Genomic DNA, 26,244 nt, shown 5'->3' on the forward strand with positions numbered 1-26,244 from the left:
GATAATTTGTTATGATCCACACAGTCAAATGCCTTTGCATAGTCAATAAAACACAGGTAAACATCTTTCTGGTATTCTCTGCTTTCAGCCGAGATTCATCTGACATCAGTGTGATATCCCTCGTTCCAAGTCCTCTTATGAATCCGGCTTGAATTTCTGGCAGTTCCTGGTCGATGTACTGCTGTAACCACTTTTGAATGTTCTTCAGCAAAATTTTACTTGTGTGTGGTATTAATGATACTGTTTGGTAATGTCTGCATTCTGTTGGATCACCTTTCTTTGGAATGGGTACAAATATAGATCTCTTCCAGTAGTTATGGCCACTGGCAACTTGCCGCAGGCCGGGTACAGCTCCAGCTGTCACTGACGGAGCATCTACTGGGCATGCAGCACTTCCCAAGAAGAGTCTCCTTTAGCCTCACGACCACTTTCTAAAGTGGACACTGTTGTCCCCACATGACAATTGAGGAGATGTGGGCAGAGAATGTGACACAGTGTGGCAGAGCCGGGTGTCACTCACTGTGTGACTCCAGAGCCCACCCTTCAAGTGGACTTCCTGGAAGGATGGAGCATTTCCTGATCAAGGGGACTGGCAGAAAAGCCCTGGGGCTATCCCCTTGTATTCCGGAACATTCTCAGCTTTGATGGGAAGGGTCCCTGTGGTGCGGAATGACCTAGCCCCCTGCCCTCCCTGGCTCCTTCCACACTTCCAAACTCTGTCTCTCAAAGCCCATCTCGACTGCGCACTCTCTAGAACGCTTGACTTCTGACCTTTCCCCCCCAGTTTTGGGAGTGATGCCTCCACCCTCCTCAGAATCCTCTGTCTGAGCTCTTGGTGGGCAGGGAGTGCATCATGTTCATCCCCGAGACCCTAGGGCCCAGCACAGAGGGGGTGACAGAAGTAGGCCTTCACATGCTCACCTGCAAGGTAAGCAAGGTGCCCAAGGCCCTGGGTAGCAGTAAACACTCTGCAGCTGGCTGCACAGCCACCCTCGTGCCTTACCTCGGTGCCTTTGGGAATGTGGGTCCCTCCTCTTTTGAATGGCAACTTCCAACTAACTATTTGAGGTTCTGTTTAGGTGTCACCTCTTCCAGGAAGCCCTCCTTGTTTCCATCCTCCCCTGGATCTCACATTTCCTGCACTCCCCTCGACCACAGCACCCAGCACACTAATGGTGACTGTTGGGTCTCCTCCCAAGACTGGGGGCTCTTCAAGGGGGCAGGGCCCAAGCCTGAGTTGCCTCTCTGCTCCCCGGGCCTCGAGCGAATGCTCCACCTGCACTGGTGAGGGACCTAGGCTCGGCTATTCTGAGCTCTGGACTCGGCACAGGGATGCACTTGTCCAGGGCCCCGGCCTGGCCGCCCGCCCATTAGGCTCTGCCCCGATCCCCTAATTACACTCTGGAAGCATCTGTGCCAAGCGGCACTCGAGGGCCTCTCATTACGGGAAGCCTGAGCTTTAGTAGAATTGCAGTCTCCAGCTCCCACCACGTGTCCCCAAATTAAATCCTCCTGGGCAAATTCAGGCCTGGCTGGGTCGCCAGCCCCCAACTGGACCCCCCAGCTGACCATGAGCCTGGCCCACCCCCAGGCAGCCCCAACTTGGGGCCGTTTTCATACCACCACAGTTCTCTTCAGAGAGAGGCCGAATGCCAACGAGAGGAGCTTCCTTCCCCGAGAAATGGGGGCGATTGCAGCCTTCTGCTCACTGCGGAGTGCCTCTGTGCCAGGCCCTGTGGCAGGCATGCTGCGAACCTCCCTAGCTGAACTTCTCAACAACTCTGAGTGCCCTGCCTGCCAGGTGCCGGCACTGAGGCTCAGGGAGAAGGAGACTTGCCCCAGTCTCCCAGCTTGTGCAGTGGAGCAGGACCCGACCCTGCAGCCACCCTCAGTCAAACGCTCACCCCACACCCCCATCAGCCTTTCCCCCTGCTCACTCTACAAACCTGTGCTAAGCCCCAACGGTGTGTAGGCGTGCCGAGACCAACAGCTTGAGACACCGTCCCTCATGGCAATGATGGTCAGCCGGGGGGTGTGGGGGTGGGGACACGACTGTGCTCAGACAGAGGAGAGCTGAGTCTGTGGGCAGATGGGTGGCTGGCCTCTGCCTTCTCAGTCCCCCTCCGCACAGCCCTCCGGCGCCTTGATCAGTCCCGGCACTGGGAGCCCCCTGACAAGCTGTCGTCAGTAAAGTGGGGATGGCAGCTTTGCAGGCGGCAGTCTGTGCAGACAAGTGTGTGGGCAGAGATTTGCAGAGAGGCAAAAGTGCACACGGGGTTGAGGCTCTGGTTCACTTCCATCCCGACCCCTTCTAAGGTGTACGGTCTTAGAACCTGCTCAGTTTCCTCATCCGTAAAGTGGGAGACTAAGACCCCCTTTTACAAGACTGCTAACACGGTTAATTCCAGTTTGGGGTCCCCTCCCTGACAGCCCCGCAGGCGGTGCGCAGCAAAGCCCTGCGCGCCCCCAGCCCCTGCTTCCACAGTGCACCTCCCTTCAGGGCTCTCCTTGTCCCCCTTCCCAGAGACCTCCTCAGGCCACTTTTCCTGTTCCTCGCCTCCCCTGACGTTTCCCAGGATGGCCACTAGGTGTCACCACAATCAAGTCAAAGCCTCTGTGCAGACCGGGCCACTTCCTAAAAGCCATCTTTTCTGGCCCCCACAGACCACAGGGGGCCTGGCTGAGCCTTCAGACCTTCTGAGTTCCCACTCCCCTCAGGCCCAGGGGGCTGGAGAGCCCTCCTTTCTCCCCAGGGCTGCCAGATTAGCAAATAAAAATACAGGGTGCCCATGTAAATTTGAATTTCAGGGAAACAACAGACACTTTCTCAGTACGGAACTTTCTCAGTACGAGTATGTCCCAAATAGTCCATGGGACACACTTACACAGATAAAGCATTTGTTGTTAATCGGCGCTCCAAATTTGGCTCCAAATTTAAATGGGCGTCTGATGTCTTATCTCCTCTACAAAGATCCCAAAGGAAGGCCTGGGGGGACAGGCTGTCGTCCCCCTCGGCCCCCCAGTTTCCACAGGCCCTGGACCCTGGGCTGGCTGTGAACAGGGGGCAAGTCCGTTTCTCCCTCCTGACAGGTGACCAGGTGGAGGAGCCCTGGCACAGGTGAGGCCCAGGCAGCCACCTCCCTCCGAGTGTCCCCATAGCAGCCCTGGTGGGCCGGGAGGAGAAGCTGAGGAGAGCGCAGGGGCCACACCTGCATCCTGTCAAGAAGCAGGGGGCTCTCTGCAGTCAGTGACTTGCCTGCACTGTCCACCCAAGAACCGTGGAAAAGGGCCGGGGCGACAGAGCCACCGAGACCCGAGCTTGAGGAAAGAAGGCGGGGGAGGTAGGGGGGAAGAAGGCTGCTGGGTAGACTTGGACAGATGGTGGACGTGGTCGCAATGGGACGTGGGGAACCAAGAGAAGGATGGGTCAAGGGGGATGCCCACGTGCAGGCACCCCGGGGAGCTGAGGTTTGTGGGGAGATGGAGAGAGAACGCGTTTGGGGTTGAGCAGGCTGGACACTATGTCTGGGACCTTGTCCAGGAGACGGCTGGCTCTGGGGTCTGAGGCTGGAGAAGCGGTAAGGACTGGGGCTGCGCTGGGTTGTCGCAGGCCAGGGAGGGGCAGCCGAGGCCCCAGAAGGGCTTGAGTACAGTCACCGAGCGAGAGGGCTGACGTCAAAGGGAAGCCAGGGCTGGGGGCTAAGAAGGATCAGAAGATAACACAGCACAAATACAAAAAGAATCCTATGGGAGAAAACCAGGTGGCTACCAGACTGGGGGACCATAACCTGCCTGGCCAACCACGGCTGGGGACGAGGGCTGTGGGGGAGCTATTGGCCAGGCAATCAGGTGTGGGGCCCAAGGCATAGTGACAACCCCGTTTCCCTGATGAGGCCCAGAGGCTGAGGCGTGACTCTGGCCCTGAATGACCCACAGTCGCCATGGCTGGCTCCACACTGTTAACAGGCATCTGCCCAGGTTTCTGGGCTGGAATCCCCGTATCTGCCCGCTTTTCACAGGTGGGGCCCTGCACTCACAAAGCCGTGCCAGGGCCTAGGCCACTGGGTGCAGCGTAGGGAGTGGGCTCTGGCCAGGAGGCTAGAGGCCTAGGGGCAAGTCCCAGTTCTGCCACCAATATGCTGGGTATCTTCATCCTCTAGTGCCGCTGTAACAGAAATGCCACAAGGGGGTGGCTTTAACAAAGAGAAATTTATTCTCTCACAGTCTAGGAGGCTAGAAGTCCGAATTCAGGGTGCCAGTCCCAGGGGAAGGCTTTCTCTCTCTGTCGACTCCGGGGCAAGGTCCTTGTCATCAATCTTCCCCTGGTCTAGGAGCTTCTCAGCACAGGGACCCTGGGTCCAAAGGACATGCTCTGCTCCCAGTGCTGCTTTCTTGGTGGTAATGAGGTCCTCCTGTGTCTCTGCTCCAGCCCCTCCATCCATCTGTTCATTCTTTGGTCTGTGGAGTCATTGAGACCTGGGTTTGAATCCTGGCTCTGCTACTTACTCACTATGGACAAATCTCTTCGCTTCTCAGCCTCAGTTTTCTCTGGTATAAAATGGGGATAATAGTAACTACATGATACTGTTCTGTGGATTTGATTACTCATGTCAAGATCCGAGCACAGTGCTTAGCATACAGTGATGCTCAGTGACAGCAAAGGCGTAGCCAGAGGAGAGGGGGGCTGATGGGGGCACTTGCCCCCGGGTGCAAGTCCAAGGGGGCGCCAGACGAGGTGCGGAATGACATCTCGAGGCACCACAAATATGAAAGGTGTCTGCCTGACTGAGGGAGCCGGACAACAGGCAGAAAGGCGTTTCTGCTGATGCGTCGCTGCTACCAATATCTGTTCATCTTGAAATTGGGGGGGTGGGGGTGGAGCGCAGCTTAGAGACTGCCCCTGGGTGCTCAAATTAAGGGGGGAGCACAACTAAGAGATTGCCCCTGGGCACTCACTACCCACCCTATGCCCCTGAGTGACAGCTCACAGTTTTACCGGGCCCAGCGCCAAGCACAACACTCGGCCCAAGTGCATTGCTGTTGAGTGGATTCTGACTCATACTGACCCTGTGGGACAGAGCAGAACTGCCCCATAGGGCTTCCAAGGAGCAGCTGGTGGATTCGAACTGCTGACCTTTTGGTTAGCAGCCGAGCTCTTAACCACTGTGCCACCAGGGACAATGGGGGATGTCTATATTTTATCTCATTTTAATCCTCACAATAGCTCTACAGTGCACGATACTAATGTCTCCCCATTTTACAGATGAAATGGAGGCTTCGGGACTTGTGGCTGAGAAGGGAGCCAGGGCCAGGTGCACCGCTCTTGGCCTGGTGCCCTCTGCCCTGCGGCTCTCCCTCTGCCCTCCCTCTGCCCTGCGGCTCTCTCTCTGCCCTGCGGCTCTCCCTCTGCCCTGCCTCTGCCCTGCGGCTCTCCCTCTGCCCTGCGGCTCTCCCTCTGCCCTGCGGCTCTCCCTCTGCCCTCCCTCTGCCCTGTGGCTCTCTCTCTGCCCTGCGGCTCTCCCTCTGCCCTCCCTCTGCCCTGCAGCTCTCCCTCTGCCCTGCGGCTCTCCCTCTGCCCTGCCTCTGCCCTGCAGCTCTCCCTCTGCCCTGCGGCTCTCCCTCTGCCCTGTACACTCCAGCCTGGGGGAAAGGCCCACGGGGGATGTCAGGAAGGAAGTACTGGGGGATGCAGCCAGCGGGCGCTGGGTGAGCGCTGCCTAGTGGGGCTGAATCGAGGCCAGGCCAGGAGAAGCGCATGAGGCGGGGCTCACCAGCCAGAGGAGTTGTTTATGGGGTGGGAGGCTCGTAAAAAACAATGGGCTGGATTTATTGTCCTTGCCTTGAGGGCCATTCCGGACCGCACAGGACCAGGACAGGCCTTCTCCAGCAGCACCATAAATCTTCCGCTAAACACGAGAGCTGTTTATTCTCCTGCCCGCCTGGGTCAGCAGCAGGGAGGGGAGTGAGGAGAACCTGTAACACTTCATGGTCTCCCCAGTGCGCTGGCCTGGATGGTCCACCCCAAGGAGCGGTCAGAGGGCAGCCGCTAAAGCTGAGGATTCTCAGACACAGCTGCACTGTTTCCTCTCAGTGAAACAAAATATTCCTAGCCATGCTGTCCAAGAACCCACAGTGATAGAATGGCCTGGAATGGGCAGGGGATTTCTCTGGCCCTACAGCAGCCAGGTCAGGGCCTTGCCCAGATCCCACGATGTGGAATCAACTCCCCTGAGCAAATGGGAGGCCCTGACGGCCAGGCACACTTACGGGGTCCTAAGCCAGTACGTGGCTGGGGTGTCCAGGAGGGACTATGGTCTGTCCAGGGACTGGACAAAGATGTGGCTTTGGCATCAACAGACAAGCTTCCGGTCCTGAATGAGCGCCTCCTGTGTGCACTGGGAACTTGAGCTTCCCTCCTGCAAACAGGGCAGGTGTGAGCATCAAATGTGATCCTGTGTGTGAAATGTCTGTGGGGCTGTGTCCCCATCACCTGCAGAAGCGTGGACATGGGCCTAGCAAGGGCACCTGCTGGCTGAGGTAGGGGTTGGGGGAGGGAATTTCAAGCTAGCCTGCACGCTTCAGGGCAAGTGAGCGCAGGAGAGGCAGCTGCGGAACACAAATTTAGGAGGGGCAGTGAGAAGCATCAAGGACTAGTCTGGACCATGCATCTATGGCCTTTGATTTTCAACACGGATGCCAAGTCCATTCAATGGGGAAAGAATAGTCTTTTCAATAAATAGGGCCAGGACAACTGGATCTCCACATGCAAAGGAATGAAGTTGGACCCCTACCTCACACCATATACAAAAATTATCTCAGAATGGATCAATGACCTAAGTATAAGAACTAAAACCATAAAACTCTTAGAAGAAAACACAGGGTTACATAAAGCTTCACAATTTTGATTTTGACAATGTATTCTTAGATATGACACCAAAAGCACAAGCAACAAAAGACAAGAATAGATAAAATGGATGTCATCAAACACAAAAAATTTTGTGCATCAAAGGACTTCATCAAGAAAGTGAAGAGACAACCTACAGATTGGGAAAAAATATTTGGTAACCATATATGTGGTAAGGGATTAATATCCAGAATATATAAAGAACTCCTACAACTCAACAATAAAAAGACAAATAACCCAATCAAAAAATGGGCAAAAAATTGGAATAAATATTTCTCCAAAGAAGTACATGAATGGATAACAAGCACATGAAAAGATACTCAATGTCATTAGTCATTAGGGAAATGTAAATCAAAACCACAGTGATTCACCCTCACCTAGGATGGCTATAATCAGAAAAATGGGAAATAAGAAATGCTGGTGAGGATGTGGAGAAACTGTAAGCCTCATCTAATGATGGTTGTCGTTGTTAGGTGCTGCCGAGTTGCTTCCAACTCATAGTGACCCCATGTATAACAGAACGAAACACCTCCCAGTCCTGTGCCATCCTCACAATCGTTGTTATGCTTGAGCCCATTGCTGAAGCCAGTTCAGTCCATCTCGTTGTGGGTCTTCCTCTTTTTTGCTGACCTTCTACTTTACCAAGCATGATGTCCTTCACCAGGAACTGGTCCCTTCTGATAACATGTCCAAAGTATGTGAGAGGAAGTCCTGCCACTCTTGCTTCTAAGGAGCTTTCTGGCTGTACTTCTTCCAAGACAGACTTGTTTGTTCCTCTGGCAGTCCATCGTATAGTCAATATTCCTCACTAACACCATAATTCAAAGACATCAATTCTTCTATCTTCCTTATTCAGTGTCGAGTTTTTATATGCATATGAGGCGACTGAAAACACCATGGCTTAGGTCAGGCACACCTTAGTCCTCAAAGTGACATCTTTGTTTTTGAACACTTTAAAGAGGTTTTTTGCAGCAGATTTGCCCAATGCAATACCTTGTTTGATTTCTTGACTGCTGCTTCCATGGGTGTTGATTGCGGGTCCTAGTAAAATGAAATGCTTGACAACTTCAATCCTTTCTCCATTTATCGTGATGTTGCTTATTGGTCCAATTGTGAGGATTTTTGTTTTCTTTACGTTGAGGTGTAATCCATACTGAAGGTTGTGGTCTTTGATCTTCATCAGTAAGTGCTTCAGATCTTCTTCGTTTTCAGCAAGCAAAGTTGTGTCCTCTGCCTATCGCAGGTTGTTAATGAGTCTTCCTCCAATCCTGATGCCTCATTCTTCTTTATCATAGAGTCCAGCTTCTCAGATTATTTGCTCAGCATACAGATTGAATAAGTATGCTGAAAAGATACAACATTGACACACTTTTCCTGATTTTAAACCACGCAGGGTCCCCTTGTTCTGCTCCAACGACTGTCTCTTGGTCTATGTCCAGGTTCCTCATGAGCACAATTAAGTGTTCTGGAATTCCCGTTCTTCACAATGTTACCCATAATTTGTTATGATCCACACAGTCAAATTCCTTTGCATTGTCAATGAAACACAGGTAAACATCTTTCTGGTATTCTCTGCTTTCAGCCAAGATCCATCTGACATCAGCAGTGATATCCCTTGTTTCACGTTCTCTTCTGAATTTTGCTGAATTTCTAGCTGTTCCCTGTGTATGTATTGCTGCAATGATCTTCAGCAAAATTTTACTTGTGTGTGATATTAACGATATTGTTCGATAATTTCCACATTCTGTTGGATCACTTTTCTTTGGAATGGGTACAAAGACAGGTAGCTGTCTTCCAAATTTCTGGGCACAGATGAGTAAGCACTTCCAGTGCTGTATCTATTTGCTGAAATATCTCAATTGGCATTCCATCAATTCCTGGAGCCTTGTTTTTCACTAATTCCTTCAGTGCAGCTTGGGCTTCTTCCTTCAATACCATCAGTTCTTCATCATATGCTACCTCCTGAAATGGCTGAAAGTTGACCATTTCTTCTAAGTACAGTGACTCTGTATTCTTTCCATCTTCTCTTGATGCTTCCTGTGTCGTTCAATATTTTGCCCATAGAATCCTTCCATACTGCAACTCAAGGCATGAATTTTTTCTTCAGTTCTTTCAGCTTGAGAAATGCCAAGTGACATGGATTGAACTGTGTCCCCCCAAAATATATGTATTAATTTGGCTAGGCCATGATTCCCAGTGTTGTGTGATTGTCTACCATTTTGTCATCTGATGTGATTTTCCTATGTATTGTAAATACATGAGGTGGGATAGGCAGCAGTTATGTTAATGAGGCAGGATTCAATCTGTAAGGCTGGATTGTCTTGAGCCAATCTCTTTTGAGATATAAAAGAGGAAAGCGAGTAGAGAGATAGGGGGACCTCATACCACCAAGAAAGCAGTGCTGGGAGCAGAGCGTGTCCTTTGGACTTGGGGTTCCTGTGCAGAGAAGCTCCTAGTCCAAGGGATGATTGACGCAAGGACTTTCCTCCAGAGCTGACAGAGAAAGTGTTCCCCTGGAGCTGACACCCTGAATTTGGACTTCTAGCCTACTAGACTGTAAGAGAATAAACTTGTTTGTTAAAGCCATCCACTTGTGGTATTTCTGTTACAGCAGCACTAGATGACTAAGACACCAAGCATACTGGGAATGCAAAATGGTGGAAAACCACAGAAAACAGTTTGGTAGTTCCTCAAAAAGTTAAATACAGAAATACAGAATTATCATATGACCCAACAATTCCACTCACAGGGATATACCCTAAAGACTTGAAAGCAGGGACTTAAAACAGATACTTGTACACCAATGTTCATTGCAACATTATTCACAATAGCCAAAAGGTAGAAATAAGTCAAGTGTCTATCAACAGATGAATGGATACACAAAATGTGGTGCATACATACAATGGAATATTACTCAGCCATAAAGAGCAGTGAAATTCTAATACATCCTTTGATATGTATGAACTGAAGATTTTATGCTAAGTGAAAGAAATCAGACATACAAAGATAAATATGGTGTGATCCCAGTTACATGAAATGTCTAGAATAGGCAAAGGCATAGAAGCAGAAAATAGATGAGTGGTTACCAAGAGCTGGGGGTAGGGGGGAATGGGGAATTACTGCTCAATGGTTACTGAGTGGCTGTTTGGGGTGATGAAAAGTTTTTGAAATAGTGGCGAGGGCTGCACAACACTGAACTGAATTGTTGTTATTGTTAGATGCCGACTCACAGCGACCCTATGTGCAACAGAACGAAACGCTGGCCGGTCCCGTGCCATCCTCACAATCGTTACATTTGAGCCCACTGTTGCAGTCACTGTGTAATTAATGTGATTAATTCACTGAATTGTACACTTAGAAATCATTAAAGTGGCAAATTTTATGTTATATTTTACCACAATAAAATGAAAAACCACCACCATAGGACCAGCCTGGAGGAGTGAGGTAGGGGGTCAGGACAACGGCTTGGATGAGAGGCTGCTTCTGTGGTGAGAACCACCAGCCCTTGGCTCTGACCCATCCCCGGGGTATCCGCACCTGAAAAGTCCTGAGGTGACCTTTCCAAAGAGGCCCTGCACCAGCCCCGAGGCTAGGCGTAGGCTCTGAGCAGTGGGCTCAGGCCTCCTTCAGCTCCCCACTGTGGCTGACTGAGTGGGTATGCAGGGCAGGGCCTCAAGGCCACCCCACTGGGCAGTCTGCATGCTGGTCGGAAGGAAATGCTTTCTTTCTAAGCCCACCGCTCAGCAACTGGGCAGTCTTTCTGCTGATTGGGGGCGGGGGAGGGAGGGAATCGGGGACTGGAGCCCCGCCCTGGGCTCCCTGCCCTGCGGCCACTGTGTAGAGGCCTCCCCACACTGCCTGGTCAGAGTCTGTCTGCGTGTCTGCCTCCTGCAGTCTGTGGGCTCTGGGAGGGCGTGCCCTGGCATGACCTGGGATGGGGGGGTCTTCCAATGCTGCCCATGGAGGTAGGATGGAGGAGCCCCTGGCTTCTTCCCGGGCCTGGTCACATGGTCACTAAGGTACAGGAAGGATGGCGGGCAGACTCCAGCCCCTAGACACACGCAGGGGGATCAGAATCCCCACTCGAGTGTCCCGAGTTTCCGAGCTTCTCCTCACCCAATCAACTCCCAGTGGGTCAGTCAGGCCCAGCCTGGGTGCTGGCCTGGGCTGGGCTGGCTGGGGGTGGGAAGGTGGGCACCTGCCCTGTGCACATGTCACTCCCAGGCAGCCGTGGACCAGGGCACTGACCGCCAGGGCTGGCAGGACTCAGTGTTCCCAGCCTCATAACAAGTAGAAACTGGCTGGTCTTGCTTCGAGCCCCCAGACTGTCCCCCACCCTGGGGCTCCCTAGTATGAGAAGAACAGGCCCACTTTGTCCAGAGCCACCCGCCACTTAAATATTCCTCACCTACGTGATGGGATAACAGGCCCGTCCGAAGTGTAAACCCCAGGCAGACAGGGCACCGCACATACCCTGCCTGAACCTCCTTTCCTCCACATTGCCCACAGGGGAGGATGAGGTTCCAGTGGCTGCCGGGCTGCCTCTGGGCTCCCTGCCTTCATCTTCCTGTCCAGCATGAGGCAGGGAGTGATCTTCCTCAAATGCAGACTGTGCCTTCCTCCAACTGACAGGGCTTCGGCTGCTTTCACACAAAGCCACATACCTCTCACCTGTCCAGCTTGGAGCCTGCCTCCAGGCTCCGGGGTCCATGCTCTCCAACAGGCAGGAAAGGCTCTGGGTCGCTGAGTCATCCGAGATCATAGATGCCAGGGCAGGGTGAGCTGCCGGTCAGCGAGGGGCAGGGCCCTGGGTGCAAGGCCAGGGCAGCCTGAACGAAGGGCCCAGCAGCGAAGAGCAGCAGGCCGGCCAGCAGGGAAGAGAGAGAAGGCGGGCCCCAGGGTGGCCAGCCAGCGGACCCGGGGTGTTGGAAAGACACCTAACAGCAATCACATACACAAGGTACCACCCCAGAACCCAGGCCTAAGAAGTATGGAGGCGGCTCTGCATCTCTGCTCAGAGTTTCTGGCTGTCTATCCTCACAGTCCTACTCTAAGCTGAAGGGAAGTGCCTCCAACCCATTACTTTCAGCCAAAGTGAGGACCAAATGACCCCCAGGCACTCGCTCTCTCCTGCCCACCCCACCTCCCCCCAGTCCCCAAACAGGAGCTGCAGCATCCTGCCTCAGGCCTTGGCTCACACTGTCCCTGTGCCTGGTGACTGCTCTCCCACTCACCATGCCTGGTGAGGGTGCCCAGGCCTTGTCTGGAACCCTCCACACTGCTTGCTCTCTCTCTTGCTAGGAGGTAGCCAGGAGCCCAGGCTCCAGAGCCAGCCCATGCAGGGGTTCCGTGATGCCACGTACTAACTGTGCAACCTTGGCCGAGTTCCCTAACTTCTCAGTGCCTCAGTTGCTTAATCTGTCAAATGGGGTCACTGTAAGGGCCCAGTGAGGCAATGCGTGGAGAGTGCTCAGTGGCCTGGCATGCAGTAAGCAGGCAGTACACGCAGCTCTCGCTCTTACGGCTGCTATCACTTCAAGCAAAGGGGCTGCTCGAGGCGCCAGGCTTCTCCATTCCTGGCCCCCGCCCCATTGACTCTGGCTGGATACAGCGTCACTCTTGAGGCCAAGTCACGAGCTTTGTGAAAACGTAGCCCCAATTCCGACAAAGACGCCTGCGGCAGAAGGACAGCGTGGGTTCCTACCAGACTTTATACACGCATTCAAGCAAACACAGGAGCATGTTAAACAGAAGAGAAACGCACGCCGGTCAGCTCACAATGCCAGCAAGTCTGTCCGTCACGGCCTCAGCCTTCCAGGGACAAGGCGGTTCGCCAGCCCTGTGGCATCTTCCGGTGCGTAAAACACGAGGCCCCGAGGCAGCACAGCAGGCTTCTGTGCCGGGTGGTCAAATGGGCAGCAGCTGACTCCTTTGAGACTGGGATGTCTCACAGGCACCTCTGAAGCCCCATCGCTCGGCCCGGTGTCCAACACTGACCACACTGCCCACTAGATGTGCCGACCAGGCATTTGATGGGACAACTCCCAGGAAGTGGGACGCCCCACGCCCAGGGATCTACCATGAGCTGACTGCTGCTCTGACCTGCTACCCGGGCCTGGCAGCTCACCACCCACTATGCATCCCCTACCTCGGTCGACGGACAGAGGGCGGGCACTTGTGAGACTGTGCCGCAGGGACAAACAAGGCCGCTGTTTCGATGGGCCCCAGGTATTGGCACGTGCTACCCTGCGCATGGGGGAACCCAGGGGCCAGGAACACCAGCCCACCATTCCTCGAGGGCACGGCCTACCTCCGGCTCACCTCCCACCACCCTCAGCAGAAGCACAGGCCTTCAACCAGCACCCAGCACACACTGGCAGAGCCTGTGCACCCAAGCCCCCACTCTGCTGCTGGCGCGTGGTGGGACCCTGGACAAGGCCCAGCCCTCTCTGAGCCTCAGTTTCCTCATCTATGATAAACAACAAAAGCCCACATTGAAATGTCTTCACGACAACCCTGTGGAGTAGGTGCTATAACTCCCTATTTTACAGATGTAGAAACTGAGGCCCACAAAGTCACCCAGGTCATGAGCGGTGGCGCTGCGTTCTTCATCATGGATAACAGAGACACAGGGACACATGCGGGCTGGTCGCCAGGGTGTCAAAGGGCACACAGGGCTGGGCTCTGACCGCACAGCATGTGAAGCCCCCCGCAAGCCCGAGCTGCTCCTGGGGTTGTGGGAATATCACCATGTTCCTGTCGCTCTGGTGTCCTCTACCACTACCCGAGGCCAGAACCAGCGGTCATCTGGTGAGGCTTCGAGCACGGCCTGTGGGACAGCTTCCTGCCTCGGGGGAGGGGGCAAAGACATCTCACACCCACAGCACCCAGCAGGCCCAGGGACATGCTAGTAGGAGCATCAGGCCTTCACAGACTCACAGAGAGTCTAGTATTGTTAATGTCTCCACTTCAGATGAGAAAACGGAAGCCCCCAGAAGCCCCCGCTGTTCCCCCCCAGAGCCGTTTTCTTGGCGCACTATTTTACAGGAGCTCCTCTCACCCTTGTACAGTACCTGATCCCCTTTCTAGACGAAAGCATCGCGCTCACGCTGCCATCCCAGAGACCAGGAGACTACTGGCACATGAATGAATGAATGAGTGGGCAAATGAAATTAAAAAAAAAAAGCCTGTTGCCGTAGAGTCGATTCCGACTCATAGCGACCCTATAGGGCAGAGTAGAACTGCCCCATAGGGTTCCTAAGGAGCGGCTGGTGGATTGAAATTGCCAATCTTTTGGTTAGCAGCCGAGCTCCTAACCACTGTGCCACCAAGGCTCCAGGGCAAATGAAACAGTGACCTGCAATCCCAGAGTTAGGAAGACCTAGGCTTTCAGAGTTCTCTCTGCTCCTGAAATCACCTCTGGTCAGACTAGAAGAACTCTTTGTTGGAAGAAAAGGGAAAAGCTTCTTCTGGAGCACCACCTTCCTACAGTACGAACAGAACACATGTGAAATCAAAAGGTGCAGGCGTGGGAGAGAGAGAGAGCTGCAGGGGGCTGGCTCCTCAGGTGTCCTGTCTGCTCCAGGACTGGAGAGCCCCCTCCCCTGTGTACACGACAGGGATGCAGTGGAGGCTGGGGTGGGACAGGATGGCTGCCCTGGGGCTGTGAGGCATAGGACCAGAGGCTGAGATGGGAAGCCTGTGGCACCAGGGTGCCAGAGCCAGGGGGAGACTGGACACAGAGCCCAACAGCTCAGGGTCTCTCTGCAGCTCCCTTCTCCCAGCACTATGACAGTGTCTCCAGATTGAGCCCAAGCCTGAGCCCTGACCCAGCGTGTTATGTCAGTCACCACCCCTGGCCGGCACTGCGTCTAAGCGTTTCCCCCTAATGGACCCTCGCTGGCCAGGGTGGGACTGCCGGGCCTATTTTACAGACGAGGAGACCCAAGGAGGCTGGAGGGACAGTGCAGAAGGCCACATAGCCAGTGGCAGGGCAGAGAGGAGCTGAGAACCCAGACTCCCAACCCCATCCCAGCCGCACCCATAGGCCTCAGCCTGGTGTGCACTGTGCGTAGGAAGCGGCCCACTCGGGAGGGCTGGGCCCATGGCCTGCTTCTCTGCCAGCAGCCTGGACTGACCTGGCTGACCCTTCTCGTGCATCCGGCCCCACCTAATCAAAACCAGTGCACAGCGAGGCTCCAAAGAGCTGGACAGGCATTAGGGAGTCAGGTGACACAGGAATCTAATTTGCCAAATGGCTCTGGATCCATCAGCCCTCCAGGGAGCCCCGGGTATCAGGCCACTTAGGCACGAAACAAGCTCCATCTGGAGCCCCGGGCCTCCCTCCCCTCTCAGCCACCCCCTGCCCCCATGACACACTGACTTTGAGCCATAACAGTCTTTACCATTGCTGACGCTGATGGCAGGCAATGGTCATGACAGCAAAGCTCAGAGGTGCGCAGCTTGCCCGAAGTCACCCAGCTGACCTGGACCCAGGCCCCCCGCTCCACCCACGAGCTTTACGAGCATTTCTGAAGAGAAGCCCTGATGCTGGTGTCCTGTGCACGTGGCCTGTCCCTCAGGCCTCCCACACAGCCTCCGGGGACTCAGGAAATGCTACTTGTCCTTCGGCAGGTATCCAAGAAAGTATCTGTTGTTTAAATTGATTTCACGGCCAGATAGGAGATTCCACAGGAAAATCCTACAGCGAGAAGGGACCTCTTTAACTGATGTGCTGGCTAATGGAGTGTTGGGTCGAGGCCCCTCCATCCATATTCTGGTTAAATGTGGATTCCTGCCTCCAGCTAAAAATCCAAGGGTCTGGCCACCTGGGGCTTCTGGGGATGGGTGTTTGTGCTTACGTCCCCTCACAGTCCCCCCCACCCAGCCCCACTGTCCACTGCGCCCGTCAGTTGATGGCCAGTCCCTGAAAGTATCTGAGTTCTCCCAGAAATCTTCCACTCGCCTCTCCAGCCTTATTTCTCCTCCTCTGCTTAATGTGCCTCCCCACGGCCGCCCTTTGCATGAAATCCTAACTCCTCGCTGCAGGCCGCCAGGCCCAGGGGGACCGGGCTCCTGCCCTGGGCTCACCTGACTGGCCTTCAGTTTCCTCCCCATCAGTGGGATACTACGACCACCTGCCTGTCACGGGTCCTGCTGTCAGGAGGAAACGAGTCAATCCCATCAGGACTGCGTCTGGCTCAGGGTGGGTAAATGACATGCAACAGCAGCCACTGCTGTCACCCTCCACGTCATCATCTCCCTGACACCCCAGTACTCGGGCGGACGCCGAGGCGCGACGTCTGTGGTACAGCAAATCCTTACAGGTCAAACCAACACCATTTTAGAAATAGGACTCGGCTGTTGTCCCACATCCGGCCGACTTCTCCTCCTGAGTGCCCCCCTTTCAGTTGGGGCCACACGGCTTCACCCTCCAAGGCACAGTGCACACACGACAGACTTCAAAGAGGGCCAGGCAGCCCCAGCCTGGGAACATCACAGCTTCCCTCGAGCAGCTGCCGTTTAAGACCCCCTCCTCGATGGAAGCGGGACCCCTCCCACTGCAAACGCTCACTCCAGCTCTGCCCCATAAATCACCTTCCTATCAAACCAGATGTGGGCTCATGTCCTCATTAACGTCGTCTGCCTCTGTCTCGGGTGGCTCGGCCGCACTGTGCCACGGCTGGGGGGTTTTACAGAGTATGTGCCCCAGAGCCCCCTGGGTGGGACGTAGCTGGCAAGTCTGGACAACAGCACCCAGGAGCCGGGGGCTCGGCCTTCTTGTCACTCCTGGGCTCAGCAGAGCTGGGACGTGGGGCTTCTCAGGCCGGTCCTGCCCTGGAGGGAACTGCCTAACCAATACGAAGTGGGGGAAGACCTAAGGAGTCCCAGAAAGCATTGGGGCTTTACTACCCTGGGTTTTGCGCTTTCTGAACGTTTTCCTCTTTTCTTTCTCAGAAACTGCTTTCAAATGAACCTGCCCAGGGCCCCATAGTCTCACCTCCCAGCTGCGTTTGGTGTCACTGTAACCAGGCACCTGATACACATGATCTCGTTCCGCCCTCCAAAGTGCTGCCAGTCACCACTCTGTCCCCATTTAGCGGATGAGGAGGCAGAGGCTCAGAGCAGCCCGTGGAGCTGGCCCTGGCCCCCAGCGGGGAGCAGCAGGCAGAGCTGGGTCCACACCAGGTGGCTGATCCAGAGCCCTTCTTGTCTCGCCTTTCAGCTGAGCCAATGGACCCACCTTCTGCTGGTGCCACAGACCAGAGGCCTCCCCCTGCCCCCAACCTCCAGCACGTCCTCTCTGTCAGGGTCAGCGATGGGGTGGTGGGACTCTGGCCTTGTGGGGCCACCCTGTTCTACTTCCTTGCATCCACTCCCTTGACTGCCCAGAACGGCCATGGCCCAGGACCGCCAGCTCCTGCCTCTGCCTTCATAGTCACGCTGCTGCAGGCAGAGACCTGCCTGGAGCCTCCTGACTTCACCATTATCTTTAGCAAGACGCGCCTCTATGCCTTTGGGAATGCTGTTCCCTCTGCCTGGAAGCCCCTCTCCTCCAAGCACACGTGTCCATGTATCCTAGCTTCTGCCCCAACCTCGGAGCTCTGCTGCCCTGGGCCCAGATCTAGGATTCTCACCTCCACTGCCCTAACATGGAGGCCTGGCCAGGGTCGGTACTGTCTACCCAGGCACCCAGGCACCCCTCTGGCTGTGAACCTCCTGGGCCCTCTGCACCCCCCGGCTGGCTTGCCACTTGCCCAGCCTCCAGAAGGCAGCAGGCTCCCAACCACAAGGACCACTGGTAGATGGTTCTCGGTACAGCCAGGCTTGTAGACTGAGCACTCGGCACCCAACCTGATGAAGCCTTGAGCCCCCACTGGGGAAGAGGACGATGAAGAAGAGAGCCCCCTTCTCCCTGGGCACAGCCAGCCCCTACCCAGGAAGGAAAAGAACTTTTCTCGGCACATCTCCCACGTGGGGCCCCACCTCGTCTTCATGTGATAACACCAACATCCCTCCTGTTGCAGGGGAGGGAGGGAGCTGTGAGGATTTCCACACAGAATCAACACCAGAGCACAAAGCAGCCGTGCAGGCCACCACCAAAGTCCCCAGCCTTGGCCCTGAGAGCCCCCCAGTCAAGTCATGGAGACGGAGATTTCGGGGGGCTGCCTGTTTCCGGGGAGAGGCGTGCCTGGTCAAGCCCAGGCTGCACTCACCATTGGAGCGGTGGATGCAGGTGTGCTGGTTGTCACTGAGGAAAAAGCCGCTGTGGCACTGACACTCGTAGCTGCCCATGGCATTGACGCAGATCTGCTGGCAGCCCCCGTTGTTGTCCTGACACTCGTCCACATCTGTGGGGACAAGGAGGGAGGGAGGAGAGAGTCACCGGTGGAGCAGCTGATGGGGGCCGGATGCAATCACCCCCCAGACTGCACTGAAAGTACTCCCTGCAGGGACTCCCTGAGGGACTCCCAGGGGTACTCCTGGTGGTACTCTCCAGAGGTACTCCCAGGGGCACTCCACCGAGGTACTCCTCACAGGTACTCCTGGTGGTACTCCCCAGAGGTACTCCCTGCAGGTACTTCTGGTAGTACTCTCTGGAGTTGCTCCTGGTGCTACTCCCCAGAGGTGCTCCTGGTGGTACTCCCTGGAGGTATTTCTGAGAGGTACTCCCCAGAGGTACTCTCCAGGGTACTCCCCAGTAGTCACATTGGCAGTAATGCTAGCTAACCCTGAGTGTTTCCTGTGTGTCAAACACCGTTCTAAGCATCTTACCTGAATCAACTCCTTCAACCCTCACAGCAACCCTGTAAGTTAGATCCAGGTGTTAACCCATTTTATAGATGAGGAAACTGAGGTACAGTGAGGCCAAGTCATTTTTCCAAGTGGCAGAGGCAGGACTTGAACCCAAGGGTCTGACCCCCAAACCTGGGCTCCTACCTGCGCCCCTCTCCATGAAGACAGGGAAACCTGCCCCATCTACCCCTGACACTTGCCCCGCCAACCCAATCCTACTGCCCCATCTTTCTTCAGTCACACCACAGGCTTACACCCAGCAGCACCAGACCTTGGAGCTGAGGAGAGGCCAGAAGGCTCTGCCCACAAGTGGATTCCAAAAGCCCAAGACTGGGAAGGTTTGGGAAGACCCTGGCCTCTGGCTGCTGCAGGCTGTCAGGCAGCCTTCCCCACTCTCTGGAGCCAGAACTCAGGAGGACAGTTTGGGAAGAGCCTGGCCTCTGGTTGCCACGGGCTGTCAGGCAGCCTTCCCCACTCTCTGGAGTCAGAACTCAGGAGGACAGTTTGGGAAGAGCCTGGCCTCTGGTTGCCACGGGCTGTCAGGCAGCCTTCCCCACTCTCTGGAGCCAGAACTCAGGGGGACAGTTTGGGAAGACCCTGGCCTCTGGTTGCCACGGGCTGTCAGGCAGCCTTCCCCACTCTCTGGAGCCAGAACTCAGGGGGACACTCATTTTGACCAGAGTCTGCCGGCATAAACAGTGCACCTGGCTGAATGAAGGCTTTATGGAGTTCTGGCCTTCGACAGAACAGCATGTTTCAATTACCAAAGTCATAACCCGGTACTCTGTCAGGCTGTTTAGGATGAAAGAAGGGCTTCTTAAACCTTCATGTTCCATGTCTACATTGGCAACTATATAAAACCGCAAAAGCAACGTGAGCAGAAACACACACACACACACACACACACACACACACACACACACCCCATTCTGGCATAAGCCTTTTATACAGTTCTCTTTAACAAAGACCTATTTTACGACTGGGACCAAAAGGATGTTAAAAGGTGAAGAGTCAGGCCAAGTGATCTGCACCGAACCTGAGGAGGCCTTGGCTCTGGAGCTAGTCAGGTTGGGTCCACGGACAATCGATGACTTTACCGCCCAAGACACCGCCTGGCTGCCTCTGAGGCCGACAGCGAGGTGGCTGTTCTTATTTGGTGAGCTCGAATGACAGCTGGGGGGCAGCCAGGGAAGGAGGGCAGAGCTCTGAACTCCAGAAGCCCCCAACGGTGACAGCTGAAGATGTAAAGGTGGCTCTTGCTGACAGGAGCCGTATCATTGCACCACGAGCCCGAGGGAGCGGGGGAGGCCAGGCGAAGGAGAGGGAGACTATCCTCCATGCTTTTCCTCACTCTGCAAAGCATTCCTGGGGGCTTCTTAAAGGCCCAGTGCAATGTCACCTTCATGGGGGCAGCCTCCTGTCCACACCTCTGCAGTGGACACTTCATTGGCACGGCCCATCTGTGGGGTCCGTGGACTGTGAGCAGCTCTCGGCCACGCACGTGTCTTATGCGACCTGCTAAGGACCACCCAAAGCTAACGCTGCTTGTGTGTTTATGTGCCAGGAGCGGCGCTGCATGAGTGTCAACTCAATCCTCATAGCAACCCTGTGTGATAGGCTGTGTTACCAATGTCACTTTAAAGATGAGGACGCTGAGGCACAGAGAGGCAAAGTCCCACAGTGGGCCAGAGCAAAGGCAGGGCTCACACTTGCTGTTTCGCTCCAGAGCCTGCCTTTTGCCCCCTTGCTAAGCTGCCAGTGAACACGTCCAGACTGGTGTTAGGGAGAGCCAGCGACCCCTAACATGAGCTTGAGTCTGGGTGTCAGCTTGAGCAGACGCTTGGGGACCCAGGTGCGAATGCCAAGCCAAAGCCAGCTTGCCACAAGTAATATAAAGAATGAGCCAGCATACCTGGGGCTGCTCACATCTCTGGCCCCTGGAGACCTGTCAAGGCCCATGCCCACGCCCTGGCACACACATGATGAGATCTGAACACGGGAAGCTGTTCCCGGGACTGACTCCCGACCCCTCTTGAGTCCCAGTCTTAGCCTTTTTCCCCGAGGAGTCTATCCCAGCTGATGGAGACCCCACGTGTGTCAGAGTAGAACTGTGCTCCATAGGGTTTTCAAAGGCTGATTTTTCAGAAGCAGATCACCAGGTCTTTCTTCTGAGGTACCTCTGAGCGCACTCGAACCGCCAACCTTTCGGTTAGCAGCTGAGCGTGTTAACCTTTCATACCACCCAGGGACTCCTCCCAAGCCCTAGTGAAGGTTAAAAAAAAAAAAGAAAAAAGCAGGCACAGATCCTCAAATACTGAATTCCTGGTGCGGAGATGCCCCTGTGGCCCGCCGTGGATGAGCTCCCCGGTACCACGCACCTGCAGCCATCTGGCCAGACCCACCTCCTCACCTTGCTGGGAGCCAGACATCGCAGAGCAGCTGACGTCAGCCATCACCAAACCCTCGATGGTCTGGCAGAGTGCTGGGCCCTGGGACAGTGCTGTTTATACCCGCAGGCAAAGATGACTTGCCAATGTTGATGAATAACTCAAAACAAATGCAGGCCCTGTAAACATGTCTTCTCCCCACTCCCGAATGATAGAGCTCCAAGATTAAGCAAGCAGGAGGGGGGCTGCCCGCCTGCACCCTCTCTCCACTCACATGGCCCAGGCCCTCCCGGGTTGGGTGGGAAGCAGCAGCTGTCCCTTTGGTAGCCTGTCGCTTTTCCAACTGCTCTGGGGCTGGATTAAGGGCCTGAGTCTCCTACCTCAGACCCTCTGTCACCCCATGACCCCAGCCGGCAAACAGGACCCACAGGGAGGTCTGAAGGGGGACCAATCAGAGCATTTGGGTCCGTGGGCTGCCTGCCTACAGGCCCGGCACAGGCTGGGCTCGCCTGGAGGCCTACGGGAAACGCTTGGCTCCTGGCCTCCCCGCAGGGGCGTGCCCAGGACACTCAGCTCCGTTATGAGAGATGCCCGCCTGGCAAGGAAACGGCCTACACTGGGAGTCAGATAATCTGAGCGCTGCCCCTGTCCTGCCCTGCTTGCAGCCTGGGGGAGGAAGCCCAGGCCTTGTCCACAGGAAGTGCTCTGTGAGCAACAGGGACTGTGGATGTGTCCTCCAGGAAGCCCTCCTGGATTGCATCCTCTGCCTTCTCTCCCCCTGGAGCTGACTGTCCCATACACCTGTGGGCTTGTACGGCTGCCCCTGAATGGGAATCTCCCCCGTCCCCACCCCCAGAGAAGGCCGTCAAGCTTGGCTGGGTGGAACTGGCAGCCTCACTGTCATACACGGCAGGCACTCACTGCCAGCCAGGCCCGGGCTAAGGCACTCAGGCACTATCTTAATGAATCTGCGCAACAGCTCCACTCTGAGGCATTATTCTCATCATCCCCATTTCTCAGATGAGGAAACTGAGGCCCAGAGAGGGGAAGAGATGTTTCCAAGGCTATAAAACAGGCAGAAGGGGGATTTGAAGCCCAATGAGTCTGAGGCAAAGCCCATACTCTTTGCTCCGCCTGGATTCTGCTTCTTTGAACGCGGACGCCGTGAGCTGAGTCCCGGCCATGAGAGGATTACCTTGGTGTTTCTGCCTACAACCCCCCCACTCCACGTGCTCTCCTTGTCCAAACCCTGTGCCAAAGCCCCCTCCTCTGGGAAATCCTCCTAGGGCCCCCAGGTTGCATGCCCAACCCCTAGCTCCCAGGCCAGGCCTGCCTGTGCTGACTGCTGTCTCCCTCCTGCCCTGGACCAGTAGCCGTGGTTTTCCTGTCCCTGCTCTGGGGGTGCGGACAGCCTGAACCTCCTCTGCAGCCCCAGCGCCTAGCAGAGGGTTGGCCGAGGGTGGGTGCTCAGGCGTGAGCAGATAAACCAGATGGCACACCTGGGCTGGCGCCTGCGGGGACGGGGAGCTCACTACCACACGAGGAGGGCAGGAGCTGGGACACCTCCTCCTTGTCCAGCCAGAGTCCTTCTTGTACTCCTAACCCCCCTGCAATGCCTCTGCTCCTTCATTCACGCCACAAACACCACACAGCTGCAGCGTGCCACACTTCATGGGAGGGGCGAAGACAAGAAGGAGCACCACAGGGTGCGTTCCAGGCCTTGGTGGGCAGAGATGGGGGGCTAGGCGTCACTCTGGGAGGAGGATGCCCGTAGGAGGTGATGTTGGAGCTGGGCCCAGGAGAAGGGGGGTCTGTGACCTGAGACTGGAGGAAGAGAGGTGTTCTGGAAGCAGGCACCTGGAAGGGGCGGGCAGGGCACAGATGGGAGGCTGTGTCACTCTGAGGGGAGGCGGCTGCCTGGGGTCCTGGCTGTTGGGCTGAGGTGAACAGGAGACCAGGCCACGGGCTTGGAGGTGACTTTGTGTCCTGCACACACCACAGGGCCACCCCCACCAGGCCTTCCTGTGTGAGGTGCCCCTACCCACTGTCCCGGCCTCTGTGCTCTTACAAACTCCAGCCCCGTCTGGGTCCCCCTGCCCTCACTCCACCAGTCCTGCTGGCTGAGGGGTTGGTCCCTGGGGAAGACAGCGTGCAGCCTGATAAGCCAGAGTCATCACCGAGCCACCAAGGCCTTGGGCCGTGGCTGAGCCTGCGGGAGTGGGAGCCCCAAGGAAGCCTGTTTCCAATCCAGGATCCATGGGCGGCTAGGGGAGGGGGTCTGGCCCCAATCCTGCCAGCAGCTCACAGTCGTTCATCTTTATTTATGGCCGCATCTGAGTGCTCCCAGAAGGCAGGGTGCTCTCAGCACGGGGTGAAGCTACAAAGTGGAAGAGGCTCCACGGATTCTGGAGCTGCTCCTGGAGCTGCCTCTCAGGAAACCCTTTTAATTGGCGACAGAACCACGGTAGGGTGCCACATGGAGAGAGGGCCCCGAGGACTCTAGCTCTGTGAGGGCCAGCAGGAGCCTCCACCTGGGCGGCCACGCCAAGCTGGGCACCGTCCGGACTGTACCAGCCCCAGTCTCCTGGGTGAATGTGCTCTTTTAACACACAGACACCTTTTGGTTTCCACCAGAACGGATGGAGTACTTGCTTCTGGGTCAGGGGCAGGGGTGGCAGGCCTGGGTGCTGGGAAGGGGGAGGAAGCCGAACCAGAACTGGTCCCTGCCCCGAGGAGCCCTCGGCTGGTGGGGTTGGAAGGTACCCTCAGAAGCAGCCCATTCGGACGCTAACAGAAACCTTGCAGGCTGGGGCTCAGGCCCCGCGCTCTGCTCTGGGCCTCCTCACGGCCTGCTCCCAGCCCCGGTGAGCAGCGAGCACTCAGGGCTCAGCCAACATCCTCCAAGTCCTGGGAGGATGGAGCTGGGGGGAGAGAGGGAGAGGGGCACCAAGGAAGCCTCAACACTGGGGGTGTAAAGAAGGCCCTACCCCACCCAGTGCCCCAGTGAGAACCGGCTCATCCTTGAAGCCCCCTGCTCACCCCTGAGCAGTCGCCAGCACCAGCCTACTTTTCCGCACCACCGTGCCCCTCTGTCACCCCTCCATCCCCGGGCCCACAGCCTCCCTCTGTGATGGCTTTTGTCAGAACAGGGCATAGCTCGTTACCACCCAGAGGATCAGTGCAAATGGGGTCCTCCCACCTCCTCCTCGACACCGCCCCAGCCCACCCCGCCCCACCCTAGGCCAGCGGCTGTAGGGCCTTATCTGGGACGTTCCCTTGTCCCGTGATTGACACAGCTGTTTTCCAGCAAGGGTTTTCAGAGCCCACACCCGAGGGCTGTAGACGGATCTGTTTCTGGAAGGCCGCCCAGGCAGGGCTGTGGTTGGCCCGTGAGGTTTGCTTTTTGGCCCAAGGTGCTGGCGTTTGTTTTTATTAATCGCTGGCTGTTTGTCCTCCTTTGGACAAGAGTCCAGGTTTGCAGTTATTTATAACAGTGAAAACTCGCTCCTGGATATAGCTCTGGTTGCCTCGGGTTTCCCATGAACGTTTTATGATTTGGAACAGAGACTAGGTTTCACTCAGACCCCACCCGTGGTTTCACGGCTGCCAAGTGCCTACTGTGTCAGGCCCGGGCTGTGCTCCGGTGTCACGGCTCCCACGGAGCTCGGGACAGGGACAGAGGCACCGGCCATCTCAGGAGCCACGATCCACCTCCATACTGAGTGTTTCCACCTGGCCCCTGAGGGCCAAGGCCCAGTCCTCCCCCAGCTCCTTCCAGAAGGGAGGCTTAGGCAGAAAAGCCTCTTGGCTATTGAGCGACTCTTGCAAAATTGCATTTGATGAGTGAAGTGTAAATAAATGAGAACCATATGGATTAGATTTCGGGTAAAATACACACGAGTCTTAGAGCTCTGGGGCCTGGGTTCTGCCCAATCCAGAACACGCCCTGCACCATCAGAGGGGCCGGTCGGCAGGGCAGGCAGGAGGGATGGCTGGAGTCTCCCGGGACCTGCCTACTTCTGGTCTGGGTATCAGTGTAGGCACCAGCAGGTCGGCTGTGTGTGCAGGTACGGGGTCTCCCTCAGCACCCCTGCTCTGACATGGAGCCCCTCAGGCTGGGCTGAGTCCAAGCTCAGGGTTGGGAGCCGAGGCACACAAGTGGTGGGGTCAGTGTTCCACACCAGCAAGCCCAAAGCTCAGATCCAGACAGGGCCTCCGGGCCCCACAGACCCGAGGAGCCAGCTAGGAGAGGCCAGAGCTCAGCTGAAGCCTCCTGGCCTTCAGCATCTGGCCACCGTGCCATCCCTCACCTGAGCCCTGCAGTCCCCCGGCCAAGGGGATCTTGTAGAATGGGGGGGGGTACTACCTAGCTTGGACCCCTGACCATGCTTCCTTACGGTAATGTACACGAGCTCCCCCATTACCTCTCCCTGTGACCATGCCCCATGGGTCCTGGTTACTGCCCCATGAGTCACCCCAGACGGGGTACAGGGTTTAGTGATACCTTGCCGTGTGACCTCGGGCAGGTCACCTACCCATCTGGGGCCCTGGTTTCTTTCTCTATGAAACAGGGATAACAACAGCACCTGGCTCAACAAGCCTGTCACGTGAATTAAAGGCAATAATGGTGGTAAAGCACTCAGCACAGTGCCTGGCGTGTACAGACCACCAATAAATGCCAGCAACTGCTAACCAGAGCCGCTGCCAGTGCCTCAGGGGCTCACGGTGGGAACATGCTCGGGGACAGTAAGGTCCCCTCCAAAATGGAAAAGTGACAACAATCCACATCTGAAGGCAGCGCTCCAGTCCCCCCTTAGCCGTCTGGCCTCCAAGCGAAGCAGCTTTAGCTCCTGAAGCAGCCTCCCTCCTGACAGCTTCTGGCCTGCTCATGGCAGGGGCCACCTTTGCTGGCAGACACCACCGCACAGGCTACGTGAGTTGAGCTCTGGCCCAGAACTCAACCCAGTGCCATGCCTGGGGTCTGCTCGGGGGAGAGGGACAAGCCCACCCTCTCACGCTCTGCACACACTACCACCTTGTCGCCTCCAATCACCTTTTTTTAAAATTGAGATATAACTCATATAACATGAAATTCACATTGACAGTGTGCACTTTAGTGGTTTATAGTATGTTCACTATGCTGTCAACCATCACCAC

General features: G+C 55.8%; 1 protein-coding gene across 1 annotated transcript in view; it reads right to left on the minus strand.

Moving 5' to 3' along the window:
- SCUBE1 (signal peptide, CUB domain and EGF like domain containing 1) overlaps positions 1–26,244 on the minus strand; it is a 153,491-nt gene that overhangs the window by 79,887 nt on the left and 47,360 nt on the right. The window contains exon 3 of the mRNA XM_004379994.1: positions 18,121–18,255. Within this exon, the coding sequence (XP_004380051.1) occupies positions 18,121–18,255 (135 nt within the window). The remainder of the gene's footprint in view (positions 1–18,120; positions 18,256–26,244) is intronic.

The sequence above is a fragment of the Trichechus manatus genome, unplaced genomic scaffold (genome assembly GCF_000243295.1).
Source record: "Trichechus manatus latirostris isolate Lorelei unplaced genomic scaffold, TriManLat1.0 scaffold00069, whole genome shotgun sequence".
In the NCBI taxonomy this organism is placed as follows: domain Eukaryota; kingdom Metazoa; phylum Chordata; class Mammalia; order Sirenia; family Trichechidae; genus Trichechus; species Trichechus manatus.